The following is a 20,991-nucleotide window of genomic DNA, read 5'->3' as shown; positions in this document are numbered from 1 at the left end:
TCAGAGCCCATCAAACAACACAGAACAAAATTCTTGGTGGTGGTTTATCAGAACGAACATATATTATTAATTTATGGCAAAAGGCTAATCCACGTAACAAGATGATGATTGATATACAACCAAAAAAACAATAGAAATTCAGCTACCATAATAGGCTACTTTACATATAAACGGCACAGAAGAAACCAGGAAAAGTAGAGTGCCAAATCCCAACCAGCTCCTAATAGTAACTTATCGGATGAGATGGACACTCCCAACGCATATATATATATAAATAAAGACTTCTTAGATAAAGTAGAAGGAAAACGACTTAATGTTGTAGGGAGAAACTAGGAGGGGAGAAAAAAGGAAACAGAGGATCCTCTCCAACTTCAAAATGGACCAAATCTTCAGGAGTTGGGTTATTATAAGGGCACCAGGCCGTACCTGGTTTTCATAATCCTGAAAGATGTAAATGTGAGGAAGTGTTAAAACATAAAGGAACACATAGCACATAAATATAGATATATATGAGGAGAAGTGTTGTAGCTGTGCATGGAGCTAACAAAAATCATGTAAGTTTACTTGATGGCATTCAGTGCAAAAGGCCTTGTTTATTAACACGGGAGTGAGGAGTGGGTGATCCGAATCTCTAACCTCTTGGTCGAGGGTACATACTTTAACTAGTCGGGCTATTCTATCGCTTAACAATGACAAAGAACAAATCACGAAGCTAAAACACATTGAAAAGGGGACCAACGAACAAATCCACCCAATACCATTTGTAACAGCCCAAGCTCACCGATCTCACAATCCACTCCCCTTGGAGACCAGCGTCCTCACTGGCACACTGCTCAGTGTCTAACTCTAATACCATCTATAACAGTCTAAGGCCACTTTAGCCTGTTACGTATCGCCATTAGCCTCATGGTTTTAAAACGCGTCTACTAGGGAGAGGCTTCCACACTCTTATAAGGAATGTTTTGTTCCCCTTTCCAACCGATGTGGAATCTTATAAACCACATCGATGTGGAATCTTATAAACCACATCGATGTGGAATCTTATAAACCACATCTTTCCAACCATTGTGGAATCTCCTAAACCTCATCTTTCCAACAAATCATGAAGCTAAAACACATCGAAAAGGTCGAGAAACAGACTACAATTCTACATTTAAAACTCACAATCCATATGATTTCGCAAAGCTTATCAACCTAACAACCAGTAATACAAGAATGAGCAATAGAACTAAACTGGAAATTTTAACCAGTAATCAAATCATATTCTAGCAACCAATTTATTAAAATAACTGACGCCAAAGTTAGAAATAAATGTATCAAACAGGTACCAAGTGAAATTCGGAATTCAATCTTCCTGCAGATCATCATTTGAAGCGTCCCCACATAGAGGTCCCTGCAAACCTCCATTATTATCACCAAGAAGCTCACGAGCTGCTTTCTCAAGAAACTCCTTGGCAGCAATTTGAACAGATTGTTTTTCAGAAGACTGATACTTCCTCTTCTTTTGTACAGTCCTCTCTACTTGCTTCATTTTGGGTCCCTTCCCCCTACTAATATCTCTCATACCCTGTTTTTGCTCTGAAAATAATGAAATATATCTTTCATCAAAAGGAATCCAGCACAGAAATTCCCCTTCCCCAGAACAAAATTGCAAACAGATTCAACCAACCTTGGGAGAGATTTGGCAGAGAATGTTCAATAAAGCGAGTAGCTGCTTGATAATTCAAGGTAGTTGAACGCTTCAATGGTGCTTCATGAACAAATTTAGATGCAAAATGATCGATCTACCGTGAGAGGAAATAGTAACATAACAACAAAGAACAATGCTGATATAAACTAGAAATCAAAACTCAAACATACCTTTACTCAAGCCTATGAACCGTTCTAGTTTCTCTTGATACAAGCTTAATCTCTCCTACATGCATAAAGAAAGAATAAGAATGATTCTTCCCATGGGAGAATAACATTATTATCCATATGAGAAAATTTCAGATTTAATCACCAGATACAAGGTAGAATAATTACAAGCTCTGACTTGATAGGATGATCATCTGGATGAACTCCGCTACACCTCAACTTTACTGAAATTCACCAAAACAAACAAAAATTTCGCTTCCATAGTCCAAAACAAAAGAGAAACAAATCAATTATAATGACGAGTAATCAAAGAAGTTTACATGCGAAGAGAGTGGTAGTGGCTCTAGAAAGCAAAAGCATAGATTGAGCCCGCTGGAGAGGCCGCATTTGAGCAAGAACATCAGGCTCCGCGATAGACAGGAAGGAAATAAGGTGAGTTTGGACTTGTTCTACGTTGTCCAATGTCATCTTCACTGAATCCATCACTTTCTCAGGTACCACAGCAGATTCTCGAACACCTCCCTCCATATTTGCCCACGATTTTGAACTCCGTCACTATCACGGGCTCACACAGAAATCGAAGGTGCGAAATTCAAATCCTGAGGAGAAGATTATTTGCGAAGGTGATGACGATGGCAAAAGGGGAGATCGGACTGTCGTCGTTGTGAATTTGCAGGTGGGAGAGGGGGCGGGTAGGGCTTTTGGGTTCGAACTGGAAGGGGTTTATGGCGGCAGTTTGAACCAATACACGTCCGATCTCCGTGTGTGGAGATCTTTTCAAAGGGTTAAATGCACTTTCGATCCGAGGTTAACTTTAATTACGACTCTAATTTTTATGGGTCCCTTTCAAGTTTCAAGTGCCAGCGTCCAAATAGTTTGGGTGCCCACACTCTATATTTAGTTTAGCTTCTACTACTATACCATTTCAAACTCTACTAGACACGGTCAAATCTTTAGCCCGCAGCATCAACCTCTAAGAGAGGTTTCCATATCTTTGTAAGAAGTATTTTGTTCTTCTTTAGAGGTTTCCATATCTTTGTAAGAAATATTTTGTTCTTCTTTCCAACCGATCAACCGATGTAGGATCTCACAATCCACCCCCTTCGGGCTCAACGTCTCCGCTCACACACTGCCTGCCTAGTGTTTGACTCTAATACCATTTGTAACAACCTAAGCCCACCAATTTCACAATCCACCCTCCTTGGGACCAAGCGTTCTTGCGGCACACCGCCCGGTATCTGATTTTAGTATCATTTGTCATCGGATCTCACAATCCACCCCCTTCGGGCTCAACGTCTCCGCTCACACACTGCCTGCCTGGTGTTTGACTCTAATACCATTTGTAACAACCTAAGCCCACCAATTTCACAATCCACTCTCCTTGGGACCAAGCGTTCTTGCGGCACACCGCCCGGTATCTGATTTTAGTATCATTTGTAACAGCTCAAGCCCACTGCTAGCAAATATTGTCCACTTTAGCCCATTATGCATCGTCATCGGCCTCATAGTTTCTCATCGTTTTAAAATGCATCTACTAAGGAGAAATTTCCACACCTTATGAGAAATGATTTGTTTCCCCTTAGTTGTGGAATCTCATAAACCATATCTTTTCAACCCATTTCGACTAAGCTATGGACCCTCCAATTCAACTCAGCTATGGACCCAACATTGATTTCTCTTCCATTCTCTTCCATTTTTCAAGGCAGAACTTTTTAGATGTTCAAAGTCATATTATTCTACATATATTTTACCATTATAGTTAAGTATCAATAAAAAAGAAATCAATTTTATAGTTACACAAATAAATATATATTTGTGAGTAATAATAACCAACAATGAATTGTGACTACGTATGATGTCCCACATTGGTCGGAGAGGATAACAAAACACCCTTTATAAAAGTTTATAAGGGTATGAAAACCTTCACTTAGGAGACACGTTCTAAAGCCTTGAGGGGAAGCCCGAAAGGGAAAGTCCAAAGAGGACAATATCTGTTAATGGTGGGTTTGGGGTCGTTACACCATGTTGTACAGAAAATGCTTAAAAATTCCAAGGCTAGTAGGAGGAGCATGCAATAACTCAATTTCAACTCCATTGGAATAGGCAAGAAGCTGCCAGTCATTTAGATATCAAAGAACAAGATATTCATAAGCAACACTATGATGCAGATCACCAATTCTAATATCTTTTGGAGTTTATAGCTATGTAAAAACAGAATATACATAATACAGAAACAGAGGGGGTTGTACAGATTTAAAGCAGTTCATGTAATACACAGAGCTAAAAAGAAAAGCACTAAGAGAGGCGAAGAAGAAATGTGTTGGTATATCCGATCTATTGAATCTCAACTAAGACATCTATGGTTACAGATCCCACAATCCATATTTCCAGCAAAAAGGGGCAGAGGTTTGTGTACTTCCCTCATAAAGAAGAAAGAAGGCACAACAGAAGATACCATATGTGAGAGGTCGAAGTCACTAGTTCGATTCATCTCCTTCCTTCGATTTGGTACTGTCTGGTTTGGTGGTGGCGGTAGCGGTAGCGGGTGAAGTTTGCTCGTCGACAGAGGAGTTTGATTGGATATCTTTCTTAAGCTGCACCAAAATCATGGTCATGTTATCACATCCCTCGCCACCAGCTGTGGAAGGTGCCAAACAATTATCGAGTACTCTCTCTACAACCACAGAGAGTTTACTTTCCTGCATAAGTTATAGCACTTGTTAATAATCAGAAGGGAGAGAGAACAGGGAGGAGAAATGTAACGGCCTAAGTCCACCGCTAGAAGATATTGTCCTCTTTGGGCTTTTCCTTTTGGACTTTCCCTCAAGGTTTTTAAAATGCGTCTATTAGGGAGAGGTTTCTACATCCTTATAAATAAAGGGTGTTTCGTTCTCTTCCCTTTGTAATGGCCCAAGCCCACCGCTAGCAGATATTGTCCTGTTTGGGCTTTCCCTTTCGACCTCTCCTTCAAGGTTTTTAAAACACGTCCGCTAGGGAGAGGTTCCACACCCTTATAAAGGGTGTGTTTTGTTCTCCTCCCCAACAGATATGGAATCTCACAAGAAAATATTCAGAATCTTGACCTCTTCAATCAATCCATGAAAATGGGTTACTGGTAGTTTCAGGATTAGCAGTTTAATCCCAAAGATGCTACGCCAATGAATGAAGGATGTGGTTTGACACATCCTTTTTCAGCTCTAGGTTCAAGTTGCAGCTCCAGGGTAGAAAAGGTCAATAATTTAAAGCTTTCATTGTCAACCAGACTTTGCATGAATTAGTAGGATGGATCAGGAACATAGTTTTAAGCTACCCAATAACCGATCATTGAAAAAAATATATTGGTAAATCTCAACAACAACAAAACCTGATCTGCATTGTTGAAAGATAAACTATTTTACTTACTGATTGTAGCTGTTCATGGATAAAATCTACTAGCTGCTGGTTAGACATGCAATCCCTGAAAGAAATTCATCAGAACAGATATTAGCACAAAATTTCAAGATTACTTCAATAAAACCAAATTCAAATGATAATATGACAAATACTTGATGCTCTATTCAATAAATTTTCAGTTTTACACTCCTTTAAGGACATACATTTAATTATACTGTTCAGATAAGCACGTCTGCACTATCATCACCATTTTGCTAAAAGAAAGTGAATTAGATTATCATATTAAGCTAAACCAAGTGAAATTTCAATGCCACTCAACCTTTAATCCTTGTTTAATGAAAATACCCAGTGAAAATGATATGGAAGTGTAATAGAAAAAATAATAAATAAAATAAATAAAAACCAAGCTAAGGAGGAACGGTAAATACATACCATATCCCATCACAGGCTATCACAATAAACTCATCATCGTCGCAAAGCTCAACCTAATTAAAAGATTACCCAAGAAAGGAAAAAAGAATATCATGAAATTTTTAAACCTTGAGAAGTATATATAACGAAACAATTGATAATTCAAGTACGAGGAAAGTGGGAGGCTTTATTTTAGACATTCTTTGAGAAATTTGAGAAGGAAAAAAAAAAAAAAAAAAAAGGATTGTCATGGGTGAAAAAGAGAGAGATGATGTGCATGAGATTTGGACCGACTCTCTTTATGTTTACGCGCTACCAAGCACAAACTCTCTTTCAAAATGCATAAATACCGGGATTCTCGTAAAAGACAAGAGGAACGAGTGCTAAGAGACTTGAGAGTGACTCTCCCTAATCAATAAGCGGGAGAGGGACGAAGAAACTCAATTGGCTACTAGAGACGAACAAGAGCCAGGGACGCACTCGACGAGCAGACGAGGGGCTTTTATCCCAAACCATCTCCTTACTGCATACCTCCTTAGTTTCGGGGTGGACCCTTGACGAAAGAAAGATTAATGAGACTGATTAGGAAAGACGCCCTGAGTATAATGGCTAAATAATTCCCTGGTCTCCTTTGAACCCCCTCTGCCCCCTCTCTGATACAACTAACTCATTTTCCAAAAATAGAAAAAAAGAACATGTAGGATACTCCAAATTAAAATACATTAATTCACAAATAAAAATACCCACAATTTATTAGCTGGTTGCATAAGAAGTAGATAGTGAAATTTACATAGCCATATGAAATTTGAATTGTAAATACAGCAGGCAGTATACGTACAGTGGTTACATCAGGATTTGCAGTGATAATTTGCTTTTCAGCAGGTAAAAATTTATTCTGCTTAAATTCCATATCACCTGCAGTAGTTGAAAGGTGAGATAACACTAAGGAGTTAAAGATATCAGCCGACTGCAAATTCACCTCCACAAATTTGTAAGTTGCTAAATTTTATTGTTCATGTTTTCTCTTTCAATTAATTGCTTCTCGGTCAGAGAGACTGGGAGTGAAGAGCATTGTTTTCCACCCTTTTTTTATTAAAATGTTAAAAGCTTTCATCTTCAGGTTGCATTTGAGAACCAGAAAAGAGATTCTAAGTCCAATTTTCTTTTTCTTTCTTTCTTTCTTCTTCTTCTCTTTTTTTATTATTATTATTATTATTTTTTTTCGAAGTCAGAAACCATACTTTTGTTGAGTAAAAATGAAAGAATATAAGGCATACATAAAGACAGCCAAATAATAGATACCAAACTGGAGTAAAAAGTGGCTCCAATCTAATGAAATACGACCTAGGATAGTTACAGAGAACCTAGACTGAGTCCCAAAGAGTAACATGAAACCTTACAAGGATCAAACCTCCTAAATTACTAGCTTTTTAAGTCCAAATTACTAGATCGTAGTCTACTTATTCATCAAACACCAGGGAAAAAAGTGTGTTGCACAAATCATATAGATATCAGGAGCTATAGAAAAGTTGCCGAGAAAGTAAATAGTATAATAGTTGATCAACCAAGATACTGAACATGAAACAAGTAATACTCAAGAAACTTGCAGTCTCCAATTAAAAAAAAAGACTGTTCTAGGGCCAGATCAGAGAAAGAAATCTGCCAAGTAGAAATTCACATACCAATAGCTCTGGCAAGGTTCAAGCTACCATTGACCCGTCCAGCATGTATAAAACCACCAGCTTTAAGAATTCTATCCCTCTCAATCTCAAGATCAGGCTTGTGATCCCTAGAGAGGCTGTGAGCCTGAACAAGAGTAATCATGTTGGGACCTTTATATTATGTCTATCCTTATAAAGCATGCAAGCCATTTCACTGAACTTCTCAACTGATGTGTATATCTAATTGCAACATGTCTTGTCCATACGTACTTGTTTACTTTAAACTTTGGAACATCTTGGTTTCATTATCTAAAAAACTGATCTTAAAAATATTTTTGTATACTGATTAATTAAAATTGTTTATGGTTGCAGTTTAGTTCAAGATCTGTTTGGAAAGATTTTATGTTTTTACGTTTTCATTAGCTCATTCTGTATATTTATTTAAAATATTTAAAAATTTGAATCAAATTATTCTTAAAATTATAACTAATGGTTACACGCGAACAATCTGTATAGAAAATTATTAGAGAAAATACATGAGAGCTGAAGTATAAGATCTTTTCTGTTTTTTTTTTTTTTTTTTTTCTTGCTGATTCTGTTCTAAAGCTGTTTCAGGAGAAGAGTTTTCTACATCGAAAAACTATTTCTCGTTTTTAACACATTTTTTACTTTAGAGCAATAGTGCTGAAAAAAAAAACCACACTCAACACTTTCAAGCGAAATAAATACCTGGCCCTTCCTTGATATCACGCAACGTGAATCACCAGCATTTGCAACAATAAGTTTGTTATTTCTAATAATTGCAACACAAGCTGTACACCCCGAAGTTGGGCCAGAAAAATCAGAGTGCGGACCCTGCCCACAATCACATTATTAAGTTTGAATCTAAAATGTTTCAGCTGAAATGATACACATATCAGGTGGAATCAAACTGCATCCAAAAGCTACGAACTGTATTTTACAAATAAATATTTGGCAATGTTTAACAGTTTAAAGGGAACTGAAGGACATGACACCTTCACTTATGACAGGACCAAGACAAGCAGAAATTTAGGGAAAGGTAAGATTTTATGTAATGGTTGTTTGCATGTGCAACAATTATTCTACGTTTTTTAACATCATATTCTATGGACTTCAATTGATTCATTATCTCCAATTATGAACTCTTATACATCCATCAATAGGTAATTACTGAAACGTATTACGATAAAACTATATTTTAAGCAATGTTCTCTTACCATGTCACACTTTTTTTTAGTGAAAAACCGAGCTTAAAACGAAACGATATCATGCCTTAATTTTTCAAAAACTGAGTGTCGTTACGTTTGTGACATGTTCATATCCTTGTTCCATGTTTGTGTTTGCTTCTTAGTGGGTCAAAGAGCATGGGAATAAGGTTAGAACTGCCCATAAGTTAAAGGGAATCTCCAGAAGGTAAGTTCTGAGTCAAAAAGATTATTTTACTAGGCAGGAGTCGGGCAATCACAAGTAAGGGAACCATAAGGCATCCACTCTCCCACCCTAAATCAAGGGAGAATGTAAACGTGCTCTCATCACTAAACAGTCCTGCCATGTCTTGAACCAAATAATAAAAAAAGTAGCCACCACAATATTAATCCAAATGACCTTGATTGCAACTCATATAATTCCTATTCTAAATAATTTTGGGTGCTGATTTACCCATGATTGAGAGAATTAATAGCTTCAAGTTGCCTATTTATGAGACAACTAAAATCATTTACTAATATAAAAGAAGTATTTCGTCTATAAGAATAACAAAGCACCTTGTACATAAGACTAGTTGTGGTTGTTATGAATATGAATTAATGTATCATGCAGTTCTCAGCCATCAATACTTCGGTAGAGTGGCACTACTCTTCCTAATTCACAATTTCATTGATAATGTAGTTAAAAAAGAGTAAGTTAAATTTCATTACTTACCTCCTCAAAAGCCCAATCATCAGCCTGGTCATTTGCGTCACTGCTTTTTGGTGACCAGATTAACCCCTCTATCATGCCAGTGAACTTGTTCAATCTGTCACCCAAAATAGCTAATTCTCTCCATCCTCTTTGTCCACGCATCATTTCATCCATTCTGGGGAACCAGTATTAGTTATAAGTAGGAAAATCAAAAGAGATGAAAATAAAGCGATGAATGGTGGTAGAATCATAGAACAGTGTTTCTGGATAACTAAATATCCATTTCTTAAATTAGTATAGTTTCAGCAACCAATGTATCTCATAGTAAGTGTTGCCTCCTAAGAAGCCATGGGTCACTCAAAGCTTTTGTGTAATCTAATTCCATTGACTCCACCAAGAAAACTTGGGTTTCTGTCAATGTCATAAGAATTCATAAAAGATCTAAACGAAAGCTTTGTTTCTATAAAATAAACATAATAAATTAAAATAAAAAAGAACAAGTTGGAGACATTACTAACCTGGGGATTCAAATTCACAGAGGAACTTGAGAAAAAGGAAAAAAAAAAAAAAACCCTCTAGTTGGAATCATGAAGGGAAAAAAGAGATGAAGAAATATGCATAATTTTTTTTCTTTTAAAAAATCTTATTAAAAGCACACCCCTTTGTAACAAGGAAAAATCCAATGATCATGAGAACTACAAATCTCCTTCCATTCCCTTTGAAGAACCACCTATTTCTTTCAATCCAGAGGAACCGACATAAATAGGGTAGCATCCACTTGACAGTCCAAACACCCAACAATTTGAGAAATAGAAATAAATACCAACTCTGATTCATAGTCTAATAGTGAGAAATACCTCAAGTATGCTTTCTGCACAGAAGTTCCTATATCTCCAGCTGCATAAGCTTCATTTTTCTTCACTTGCTGATGTAGGTACTTAGCACAGAACTTCGCAACCACCTTACCTGGATTGTTGAACATCTTGTATAAGTAACCGTATTGAAGTTGAAAATATTCAGACACGTTCTGGATGTGTGTGTGTGTGTATGGGGTGGGGTGTTGCACAAAATGAAATTACCAAGTACTTGTAGTTATTTAAAGCTTTCTCGATTCATTAATGAAAATAATTCATACTTGTATTCCAAACTGGGCCTCATACTTTCTTAATTCTGAACGTGATTTAGTTTTAATGTGTTCGATAAAATCAAATTTGTTGCTTTTCTTCTAGATTGGATTTCTTTTGAATAGTCCCTTTCATATAGTTATTTAATTTCAGTAGGCCCATCGCTATAAATCTCAATCCTAAAATGCTACAAATAAAAACCGAAGCTAAATTTTCTCAATGCAATCAACTTACTGTCAATAGTATATATGAAACGATATTTTCGTTTTTTTTTTTTCCAGACACATTACTCATAATTGTAGCATAAGAATCGAACAAGCCACATCCAAAACAGAAGAAAACTTATGCCCCACATATTAAGAAGAATCCAACACTCAAAAGCACACATGCATTTTACCTCCATGGCCATCATAAACGCCAAAGAAGGAAGTGCAAGCATCCAGATCAGGAATTGCAGCATGCTACAAAGCAATGAATAGAAAATATCATTGCAACAGAAATTGCAAAATTTTGAAAAGAAGAAACTTAATTGAGCTCTTATCAATCAGATAAAAGAGTACAACCATTTCATTGATTACTTACAGCATCTTCCATTGTGGCACGCCATCCTTGCATGGACGATAGTCCAAATCTAAGACGACTATTTTCACCATCTTCAGAGGTCTTCTCAGTTTTTGGATTGCTGAGGTAAATGCCCATTTCAATCTGACATCAAATAGAACGTATATAAACCGTTTACCCTCTCCTCTATAAGTAGAAACGAGATCAATAATGATCATCATGCTTAGAATACACTCAGGACAAAGCTTTTGATTAATACATTAACTCTAAAACTAAAAAAAGAACAAGGCCCCAGTGTAATATCAGATTTCCGAGAATGTAGAAGAAGAGCGTGCAAACAAAACTCTGAAACCAATAATTTTTTAAAAAATGGTTCAATTCTACGTGCCCATTTCCTGATCGATCTAATAGATGCACTTGCCAACATATAACAAAGAAAATATTATTTGTTATGTAAGACTAAAAATATCTATCAAAGAAAAAAAAAATGGCGACAGAAAATCACCTATCAACTTCTGTTCATCCACTTGCTGGGTCATACACCAAGAGCCTAAGGTCAATCCATTAATACACACATATATATATATATATATCAGCATCAAACAAACAATCAGGGAGCAAAACATTTTCCAAGTAAAATATAAAGTATTCATCAAATTTCCTTATCAAAGCTACCAACAGTATATGAGAAGGCGTGAAATGGAATAGAAGAACAAGAGCATCTACATTCTCGAGGATCCCAAAATTCAGTTGGATATATTGCAGGAAAATGAGATCCAAATTTCAATAGAAACTTCGATCAACAAGAGAAAAGGGAAATTCCTGAATCACTACATACCCAGAAATCCTGACGGCTCAATTACTTGAATTAAGACTAAGAAGCAAACTAATCCAGATACGTTACTGAAAGCCAGAATCGCGATTAAATAGAAATAAGATTCTCAACACCGGAAAAGTGAAAAATCTGCCAACAATCCCAATACCGCAGTACGTACTGTTCAAAGTAGAAAATATTCCAAATTCCAGGCAAGCGAGAAAAGTGAGGTGAAAGCAAGCTTTTCTCAGAAATCAATGAAAATCCACGTGAAATCTCGAAAAAAAAAAAGTCAGCAATAGAATGAGGAAATGGAACAAACCACGAGAGCAATCAATCGCACAAGATATTGCTAGAAACACACAGCGATGTTCGAAAGTGAGTGTAATCTTCTGAAATCGAATCGAATAAGCTCCAACTGTAGCAATTGTATAAATACAGTCGTTGTCTGGTCTTCGCCTCAGTCGTTTACTATTCTCGGTAAGCTCGTTTCAGAAATTTTCACTTTGTTGTTCAAGCTGGAGGCTATAGTCAACTCAATCAGTCATTTTCGCTCTCGTTTCCTAACCTTACCTTTTTCTCATTCCTTCTCATAGCCATGGCCAGCCAACAACTAGAAATCCACCATGAAAAAGCACTCGATTTACTGTAGCACACGGTTCCAATAGTACAAATGACTTGGCTATGGTGGCGAGCCATGGCTTTGTCGGTCGGCCGACGAAGCGAACACCTACCCGTGCCGACCTAAGCTCGTAAGCGCGGGCATTTGATGATATACCAGCCGTTGATTCGTATGATAATAAAATACTCTTCAAATTCAGGTTTAGTTGTTAATTTTTTTCTTTAAAAAAAAAATTAGCTTGTTAAATTTTTTAATCAATTTAAATCTTATAATTAATTTATAATACTTTATTTACTAATATTTTACGTGGGTTTAGACATTAAAATTATGAACAAAAAAAATTTCCTTAAAAATATATTTTTTTTCAAAACTATATTAAATATGCATATTAATATAAATATTATTTATTTATTTATTTTTATTAGCCTCAAAATTATTAAAATGAAAATATTTGGGTATAAATGAACATTTTAATATAATTTAATTTTGAATATTAATATTTCAATAAATTAGTGTTATTTGTTTGGCTTATCATGTTTTTTGGTAAACAAAAACAAAAGATAATTAATGTATTATCCCATGCTCGATCGTGATTGGTGGGATTTAATTAATTTATATAAAATTCACCTCAAAATATTTATACTCATTTTTTTATTTTAATATTTGTTTATTTAGTTCAATTTCATTATTTAATTATTGTAATATCTAACCCTATCACTTCAACAATATTTTGCATGAATTAAGGGGCAACGTGTCAAATAATTAAATACTGTTTTAATTTTTTTTTTTTTTAATATTAAGGAATAGAAGAATGAGTCATAGAACGTCTAGGCAACTAATTTGTGATTAATCTAAAAAATAATTGGAACATAAATATTTTATAAGATTAGTGTATCACAAGATTAGCAAATCTTTTGTTCCATATTATTATATCTTAAAATATAATTATTGAGTTCACAATAATTTTAAATATATATATATTTACCGATAAATATTTCATTTTTGGCGTCAAAAAACATAATAATTATTACGAAAAATAAGAATCTAACTTTTTAAAAAAACTTTAATATTACAAAATATTTAATTTTATATATTAGTTCGAGTATGAATGTTGGATCTCAAGAGTCGATGGTTTGATATATCCACCTTCCAATTGTTGAGTAAAATTTTTTTATCGAAGAAAATGTTTCGTAATATCTCTAATAGGATTGACAATGTTCATCTATTGGCATGGACAAACTACAGTGTTATTCTCGTGAACGATAGGTTTAAATCTCTACTTTATATTCATCCCGTCTTATTAAAAAAAAGTCACCTTTTTCAGTAGGCCACGTAAATACTCACCCAATTTTACTTATTAAAAACGTTGCTTGAAAATATCGTCCTTCATCAAAGAAAAGATTAAATTCAAAATAGTTCAAATTTTAAATTTTATAATCGTAGATGATCTCGAGACCATCTTTCTTATTAGAAAATTCATTAATCTTACCTATTTTTTACTCGTTACGTATCAAATCGACTCAGTCACACTCCTTTTCATTGAGCATGGATATAGAGTATTTAATGGGTAAAGGCTCAAAGGGAAGGAAAGTGGTACAGAATTGACCAATTCAACTAATGGATCAATGGGTGGCGTCTTATCGATAATTATGCTGTCTTTCTAAGAAAGCCTATCAAAATGCTCTACCAATTCAGTGGGCACAAAACCATGTTACTAGGAACTATTTGAAAAACAATTTTTTTTTTTAAAATAATAATTTAAAGTAGAAAATAAAATAGGGTTATAATAATTATTAAACGATATTTTAAGGGGCCCTACGGCTATATCCAAGAAAAACGATCCAAGTCGACCAATTTCATGGAATAGTAACGTCTCAACATAAGTATTAGTCAACTAGTTAAAATATATATCATCGACCCAAATGTCGGGAACTCCTCGAATACCTGCCCACCCTCCCGACCAACTCATCGAGCTTTTGTTGTACCATTCAGTAGGCAAAAGTTCTGCATTTGACAATAGATGAAAAAGAAGGATTATTGAGTGGTAAAGCTGAGGGGCGATTTAAGGGCTCTAAAGTACAACAAGCAATGTATTTGACATCATAATTCAAAATCTAATGTAAAAACTGAAACCTGAATTCCTGTCATTCTCATGCCACCCGAGACGACTTCGACGGGGAAGCGAGAGAAATCCAAGCAAGCTCCTAATTACTTAACAAAGTTGATGGTAGAACTCGAAAAAAGAAGAAATGTACAGCTCAATAAAACGGATCGGTTAAACATCTTTCGTGACGAAACGAAATTTTTTTATCAAAAACGTAATGGGAAATGAATCCCACATGACCCAATTCACGCAAGTAAATTCTCACATGCTTGGATTTCAACACTTTGAGTTGCCAGAATTCCTTCTCCAGAAGGGCTCGAGTTGAGGATCTTCATAACACTACCAAAAATGGACTTCTGGAAATAGTTATCTTCGAGCTTCTCCAGGATCTCCTTCATGACTGAAAAATCCAAACCCCCGATCAATATTAACTTCCCGAGGGTATAACCGAAAAAGTTTGGCACGTTCGGATAATCGATGCCTATATCATCCATCATGGACCCGTAAAGAAGGCACCCAGTACCGATATCCTTTGCAGTGAAGACATTCTTGTGAAGCAGGTAGTCAAGAAGCTTAACAACTGGGTCTACACATGGTGGAATCTTTTCAAGTGCTATGGTAAGAGATTCTTTAACAACCTCGGGGTGATATGCTGGAGATTTTAGCTCCTCAACACACAGTAGCGCTTCATCGAGAATCCGTACACTGAAGTATTCCTCGAGCAGTGAAACGGTTTTTTTGTGAAGATCAGCAGAATTGGATACAACAGCAGGAGCTGTTGGCTTCTGAGGAGAGGATATGGTGGATGCAACTGGAGGAACTGGTCTAGCGTTGTGAGCGACGGGCTGGATTCCAGGCATGGGACTTGTTCGTGCAGGAGATGCAGCACTGCCCTGTAGCAAGGCGCTTGTTTTCCCAGTTATTACACCACCACTTCCCTGAGGTAGATATTTTGAATTAATGGAAGGTGTTTTGCCAATTAATGGCGTCTGGGCACGCTCGCCCCTTGGCATTGATCGGGATCTAGGAACCACCTCCCAATCGTCCGAATCAAGTCCAGGCATTTTCCTCGTTCCAGGAGGCATTCCAGGCATCATACCTCCAAAGCCAGGACGAGCAACAGGAAATCCAGCAGGACTTAGTCCCCCAAGTGCCTCTGCATTACGGCCATTTCTCATCATTGCCATTGAACCGGGACGAAGCCCTAGATTCTTCTCAGCCTCTGAATGAATTTCAGTGATGGTTTTTGCTTTCACCTGTGCCCCAAAAAACAAACCATTAGATTTGCAGATTGGCATGACAAAAAGAAAATCTTTAGAGAAAACCCAAGAACAAATCTCCAAGAATGAATTCAATGGAATCTTTCTATAACGACCAGATCCACCACTAGTAGATATAGTCCTCTTTGGGCTTTCCCTTTCGGGCTTCCCCTCAAGGCTTTAACGCGTCTGCTAGGGGAAGGTTTCCACACCCTTATAAATGGTGGTTTGTTCTCCTCCCCAACCAAGGTGGGACATCACACTTTCATTACTAGAAGCTATTAGATACAAGAAAAGAGGAGCAAATAGAGAATATAAGTCCCAGCAAATTGATCCTCTCAAGGGATTTTAGCCAAAAAAAACATTGAACTTGTCATGATAAATTATTACATAGAAACGTAGCCACCAATATTATCTCAAGGTATACATACAAGACTAGGGAAATGCAGAAAGGCATAACATAAGAGGACCATATAAAGTAACACAAACAAAGAAATTCTAAGACAATAAATATTTAACTAAAAGAAAAAGTTTCACCTCTTCACGCCTAGGAACCCAATTATTGGCCCGTAAATCAAGCACATCACGGACCATAAATCTCAACCTAGGTGCTAGTTGAGTGTTTGCAGCGAGCTCCTTCAACCGGCTGAAATATACATCATTGACCCGCCGAGATTTTGGGCTTTCATCCATCTGCTTGCCAATTGTGTTAAAAAACTGACAAATAGCCTCGACATTCTCCTCAGCAGGGCATACGTTATTGTCGGACCCCAACAGCTCCTGATTTTTAAAAAATTGAATTAACAACACAGGCCATTCAGAACAAAGAACATTAAGAACTCTAAACAGACGGGTACTGATAATTACCAGAACAATATGGTGAACAATCCTTTCAGTCACCATCTTCTGTTTAAGAAGCTCACCTATCAGGCGAATGTTTCCAAGAGTTCGAAGCTTAACCATTCTTTCCTTATCTCTTCTTTCCATTTCATGCTCAGGATCAGTCAGCCGCCCGATTTCTGCCCTTATGTGCTCAGCACCTTCAAATGCCTCTTGGCAAATGTTTAAAAGAACACGTTTAAAAGTGATATCTTTCTCTCCAGGAACATCAGATGGGAATGGAGGAAGCTTGTCATTAAGGTCAGAGCACAAAAGTGCATACATAGGGCAAAATGTGGGCTCAAACACGGCCTTCTCAAATAAAAGTGATATAACCTCCTATATTCCATAACTAAAATCATGTTAGTCCATCATCTAACAAAATATCTCAAAGCACAACTAGATGCAATAGTAGGAACCTTCAAAATATCAGCGGACACAATTCCAGAGTCAATCAGTTGACCCTTCAGTACGTCGAACTTTTCTGGAGTCAACTTATTAAGTATACTGTAAAAAACAGAAGAGGAAATATTATCTTACTTTCCAATATTCCATTATATGTTGTGAAATACTAAATCTGGAGAATGATAGTTACCCTTTCACTGTCTTCAAAACACGTTCCTTTTCTGAGATATTACCTCTTCTAACTGACCAAGGAACGTCGGCCTTGATGAGGGCAGGTGCAGTACCAACCTATTTGCGCAGGAAAAGAAAAAACAAAAACAATGCCAGGTCAGCAGATTGAGAAAGGAGCTCATTTTAGAACTTATGTCAAACGTAAAGCTTGTGTGAATAGAATAGATGGAAGACCCCATAATAACCCTTCACATGTAAAATTTAAAGAGAGATGAACCATAACAATAACGAGTATATAATAACAAAATTGATATAACCTCAGATGGATTAAGTAAAATTGATCAGAAATTAATACCCCTTGGTTACCAGAAGCTTGACTCCTATTATTAGAGTCATGCAACCTCGACTGAGATTGACCTGATAAATCCTTATCCTCACGAATTGCATCCCAAGATCCTTCCTCTGCAGAGGCAGGTAACTGCCCAGATCGACCACGCCAATCTCGATTGTCTGGCTCAAAGTAACGACCTTGAGATTGTGATTGCTGCTGAAGAAAATAGGAACATATAAGTAATTAAAGTTCAACAAGGATGTATGTGTGGGCGTGTCTGTATGGAAAGAAGAATGTAAAGGAATAGTTCAGGCAAGATTATGATTACAGCACAGTAACTTAATGTTCTGAGTCATGAACTGATCCATATCAATGACACAGAAAAGAAAATTTTTCCTTCTGTTCCAAAATGGATGTTATTAATCACAAAAATATTAAACATACAATGTTTTCAGCACGAGCCCATGTTTGATCCTCCCCAAAAATCTCTGTCTCGACTTCTAATTTGACCTTCAAGATATCCTCAGGGACTGTTGCAACCTGAGAAGAAAAAAATGTTCATCGACAATCTATACATGTGGTGATTGTATATGATGATAAATATGATCCCAGCAATGCCACTGTTTGAACTAAATATGACATAACAAAGAAAAGGGTTATTTTTCTTTCCACCAACAAAAAGCATTAGCCAATTAAACTAAATAAGCGTTCGGTACAGGTAAATGAACAAGTACCTCTCTAAGCTGCAGAATCTGGTCTCGAGTGTACTGGATTCGCTCACAACCTTCAAACCGTAGATCTCCAGTCTAAAACAAGTAGACAGATATAATTATTAGACGAGATATAATAAAACACATCATAAAAGTTGTACAATTGATCTAGAATAAGGGATTACTTAGAACTATAACAAAAAGTGGACTACAAGGCATACCTAAATGTAGATAGAGAATTTCTCACGACAGACTTTAATTAATAATCAAAAGTTCCTGCAACAACTTGAGGACCCCTCAACTAATCTGAAAAAAATGGCCTAACTTTATGTTTACAACTTAAGGATCCCTCATAAAATGGTTATCATCAGGTTTTGAATGCATGACCCAAAGGCATAGATATACGACTTGTATATACATGCACACATACACAGAATTACAGTCCATAGAGACTAAAAAAATGGGCTTCTGGTCTACTTCATTAACATAATAAACTTTTGCAGATTGAAATCAATGCCCCATACCCAATTAAATATCAATCTCCAGAAGTTTTGTAATTCAATATGTAATGTAGGTTCTTTATGGGCATCGTTAACTCGAGCTATGCCCACCTAAAATCCTACATAATATTCTATGTCCATATTTACATCAGGTACACGTACTTGAGTGCCCTGGCAAGAATTAGGACAATATCACTTTATAGAAGAAATCAAGAAATCACGATTAACAAAAATGCTAGAAGCTATAAGCTATTATCAACTAAAAATCTTAAACAAGAAAAATACAAAACGACGTCAACCAATACCCAAGGCCAACTAAACTTTCATCAAATTTTACAATACCCGTTGATTCAATTGGCACTTAGAGCAGGACAATTTAAAAACAAGTGACGTGAACAGTGGTAAGGCAAAACCCAGAGAAAAAACCGTCAAAACGGGAAAAAGGTAACACTTTGATACATTCTAGATCTAAATAAACAAATCCACACAATAAAAAGAACATAAATACACCATGAAAGCTCCAAAAATAATTCATACGCATATACACATCACGCAAACCATATCCCTAGCGCTGTATGGATAATAAACCGACCTTAAGGGTTAACGTAACGCCGCCATGAGGACGAAGCGACGAAGAATCGGCAGAGGATGAATCGAAGCGAGTAGTAGCAAATCTGCTTCCACGAACGCCACCGCCACCACCTGGTCTCAAACTTATCACCGACTTATCTTCCTGCATAACTCGACCGAGGAATTCGTTGTTGAGCGTCAAAGAGAGGGATTAGGAGAGAGAGAAAGAGAGATTAAGACAGAAAGAATCCTTGATGGCGGAGAAAACGGAGAGGATTGAGATGGAGGATGTTCGATTGTTGTCGACAGATAGAGACAGAGTCGGGATTCTATCTCTACCTGCGTCTCTCTCAGAATCTCTTCGCAGCTGCAAAGAGAAAAAATGGGGTGAGTGAGGAGAAACGCGAGCTCCAAAGAAACCCTTATTGTTGCCGTTATTCCCTTTTCTAATTAATCAATTTCTTTTTATTAACCATTTTTTCTTTTTCTTTTCGGTAATTAATTTTATAACAATTAAAATCTAATCCGTTCCGTCTCTTTCATTGTTATTCCATGAAAGCCGATTCCAAATTTAATTAAAATACTTAAAAAAGAAAAAAAAAATACAGTAGATATTTGTGGGCCGGTGGCCTAATCGGTTTATTCTGGCCCAATAGAATTCTCAGAAAATGGGCCTGGATATTGTTTGTGGGCTTAATTTGCTAGCCCAAATAGATATAGTTAAGGTGTACATGGTCCCGGTTGGGTTGGGCTTAACGATTTTTTTGACCCAACCCAAAAGTTCAAGTTGGTTGGATTGGTAACCCAACCCGAAAATTTTCACAACCAAACCCAGAGGGTTGGGTTGTTTGTTAAAAAAAATTATGTATCCCCGATTTATAATTATTTAGATACAATCTAGATAAAATATAATTAAAAGTTCAAAAATCAATCTATAATTATTAAAAAAGAAGTTCAATCATCAACAATAAACGAAATGGTAACATATCAACGTAGTTCAACAAACTAAAAACAATTAAAATATCGACATTTGTATAGTTGACTTTTGTCTAACCCAACCCAACCCTTATAGATTGGATTGGGTTGGTCTGGATTGCCAGGTTGTTGGCTTGAGCTCCTTGACTTTTACGCATAGTATTATATGGGCCGGTGGCCTAATCGGTTTATTCTGGCCCAACAGAATTTTCAGAAGATGGGCCTGGATATTGTTTTGTGGGCTCGACTGTGTTAGCCCAAATAGATATAGCTAAATTTTACGAAGAGCATTATATGGGCCGGTGGCCTAATCGGTTTATTATGGCCCAATATAATTTCCAGGAAATGGGCCTGGATATTGCATTGTGGGCTTGATTTCGCTGGCCCATATAGATATAGTTGACTTTTACAGCAAATAACTCATTGTAAATGCATGGACATTTCTTTTCCCATTTTTGGAAGGAGTATAAATGCAAAACTGTCCACATCTATATCCAAACATTTGAAAGCTTCCACATTCAAAGTTTGGTGCCTAAAATTGGTATCATTAATAATTTTCTTTATTTAAGTTAATTGAACCAAATTTACCTTATTTTTTAAAATAACAAAAATTAATGAAAAAAAATTAAAGTTTAAATTTTTCATTATAAATTTTAATTCTATAACAATTTCAATAAAAAAAAAAACCTTTTAAAAAATATATTACAATTTTATTCATTTAAAC

At 36.3% G+C, this 20,991-nt stretch overlaps 3 protein-coding genes and 1 non-coding gene across 10 annotated transcripts; all 4 read right to left on the bottom strand.

Moving 5' to 3' along the window:
* Positions 1 to 40: 40 nt before the first annotated feature.
* LOC111788289 (uncharacterized) lies at positions 41 to 2,643 on the bottom strand. The gene is made up of 6 exons (XM_023668614.2): positions 2,178 to 2,643; positions 2,026 to 2,081; positions 1,861 to 1,915; positions 1,670 to 1,750; positions 1,329 to 1,578; positions 41 to 441 (listed from the first exon to the last, which is right to left on the bottom strand). The coding sequence occupies exons 1-5, from the start codon at positions 2,383 to 2,385 to the stop codon at positions 1,346 to 1,348; spliced, it is 633 nt and encodes a 210-aa protein (XP_023524382.2). The 5' UTR covers positions 2,386 to 2,643; the 3' UTR covers positions 41 to 441; positions 1,329 to 1,345.
* A 1,381-nt stretch (positions 2,644 to 4,024) lies between these two features.
* Positions 4,025 to 12,469, bottom strand: LOC111788212 (Protein phosphatase 2C family protein). 6 transcript variants are annotated; one of them, XM_023668483.2, is made up of 12 exons: positions 12,064 to 12,469; positions 11,433 to 11,477; positions 10,949 to 11,071; positions 10,764 to 10,827; positions 10,100 to 10,208; positions 9,264 to 9,417; positions 8,052 to 8,177; positions 7,344 to 7,467; positions 6,500 to 6,576; positions 5,683 to 5,735; positions 5,260 to 5,314; positions 4,025 to 4,556 (listed from the first exon to the last, which is right to left on the bottom strand). In XM_023668483.2, the coding sequence occupies exons 3-12, from the start codon at positions 11,063 to 11,065 to the stop codon at positions 4,335 to 4,337; spliced, it is 1,101 nt and encodes a 366-aa protein (XP_023524251.2). In that variant the 5' UTR covers positions 11,066 to 11,071; positions 11,433 to 11,477; positions 12,064 to 12,469; the 3' UTR covers positions 4,025 to 4,334. The 6 variants fall into 6 exon arrangements, with proteins under 6 accessions (XP_023524251.2, XP_023524253.2, XP_023524252.2 ...); XM_023668485.2 differs by lacking the exon at positions 12,064 to 12,469 and adding an exon at positions 11,923 to 12,063; XM_023668484.2 differs by lacking the exon at positions 12,064 to 12,469 and adding an exon at positions 11,766 to 11,913.
* Positions 12,470 to 14,386: 1,917 nt separating this feature from the next.
* On the bottom strand, positions 14,387 to 19,736 carry LOC111788113 (eukaryotic translation initiation factor). 2 transcript variants are annotated; one of them, XM_023668311.2, is made up of 9 exons: positions 19,315 to 19,736; positions 18,247 to 18,318; positions 17,957 to 18,052; positions 17,537 to 17,728; positions 17,201 to 17,298; positions 17,025 to 17,112; positions 16,594 to 16,944; positions 16,264 to 16,506; positions 14,387 to 15,723 (listed from the first exon to the last, which is right to left on the bottom strand). In XM_023668311.2, exons 1-9 carry the CDS (start codon positions 19,459 to 19,461, stop codon positions 14,713 to 14,715), a joined length of 2,298 nt encoding a protein of 765 aa, XP_023524079.2. In that variant the 5' UTR covers positions 19,462 to 19,736; the 3' UTR covers positions 14,387 to 14,712. The 2 variants fall into 2 exon arrangements, with proteins under 2 accessions (XP_023524079.2, XP_023524080.2); XM_023668312.2 differs by having other exon boundaries at positions 14,598 to 15,723; positions 17,537 to 17,725.
* On the bottom strand, positions 18,784 to 18,889 carry LOC111789460 (small nucleolar RNA snoR103). Its single transcript, XR_002814358.2, has one exon. It is a non-coding gene; the product is annotated as a small nucleolar RNA snoR103 (small nucleolar RNA).
* Positions 19,737 to 20,991: the final 1,255 nt, after the last annotated feature.

Source organism: Cucurbita pepo, chromosome 2 (assembly GCF_057944985.1).
Source record: "Cucurbita pepo subsp. pepo isolate OVF chromosome 2, ASM5794498v1, whole genome shotgun sequence".
Lineage (NCBI taxonomy): Eukaryota > Viridiplantae > Streptophyta > Magnoliopsida > Cucurbitales > Cucurbitaceae > Cucurbita > Cucurbita pepo.
Note: the sequence above shows the minus strand (reverse complement) of the source record. Positions and strands in the feature narration are given on the sequence as shown.

What these genes read in the sequence shown, in the direction of transcription:
- LOC111788289 (XM_023668614.2), bottom strand. Translation starts at nt 2,385, where the DNA reads ATGGAGGGAGGTGTTCGAGAATCTGCTGTGGTACCTGAGAAAGTGATG. An exon ending in CACTACCACTCTCTTCGCAT is followed by an intron (nt 2,082 to 2,177) that starts GTAAACTTCTTT and finishes GGTGAATTTCAG; the next exon opens with TAAAGTTGAGGTGTAGCGGA. An exon ending in GTTCATAGGCTTGAGTAAAG is followed by an intron (nt 1,751 to 1,860) that starts GTATGTTTGAGT and finishes TTGTTCATGAAG; the next exon opens with CACCATTGAAGCGTTCAACT.
- LOC111788113 (XM_023668311.2), bottom strand. Translation starts at nt 19,461, where the DNA reads ATGCAGGAAGATAAGTCGGTGATAAGTTTGAGACCAGGTGGTGGCGGT. An exon ending in GCGTTACGTTAACCCTTAAG is followed by an intron (nt 18,319 to 19,314) that starts GTCGGTTTATTA and finishes TACTTGTTTTAG; the next exon opens with ACTGGAGATCTACGGTTTGA. An exon ending in GTTTTGAAGACAGTGAAAGG is followed by an intron (nt 17,113 to 17,200) that starts GTAACTATCATT and finishes TGTTTTTTACAG; the next exon opens with TATACTTAATAAGTTGACTC.
- LOC111788212 (XM_023668483.2), bottom strand. Translation starts at nt 11,065, where the DNA reads ATGGGCATTTACCTCAGCAATCCAAAAACTGAGAAGACCTCTGAAGAT. An exon ending in GAACCTTGCCAGAGCTATTG is followed by an intron (nt 6,577 to 7,343) that starts GTATGTGAATTT and finishes CAACTACTGCAG; the next exon opens with GTGATATGGAATTTAAGCAG. An exon ending in ATAGCCTGTGATGGGATATG is followed by an intron (nt 5,315 to 5,682) that starts GTATGTATTTAC and finishes AATTTCTTTCAG; the next exon opens with GGATTGCATGTCTAACCAGC.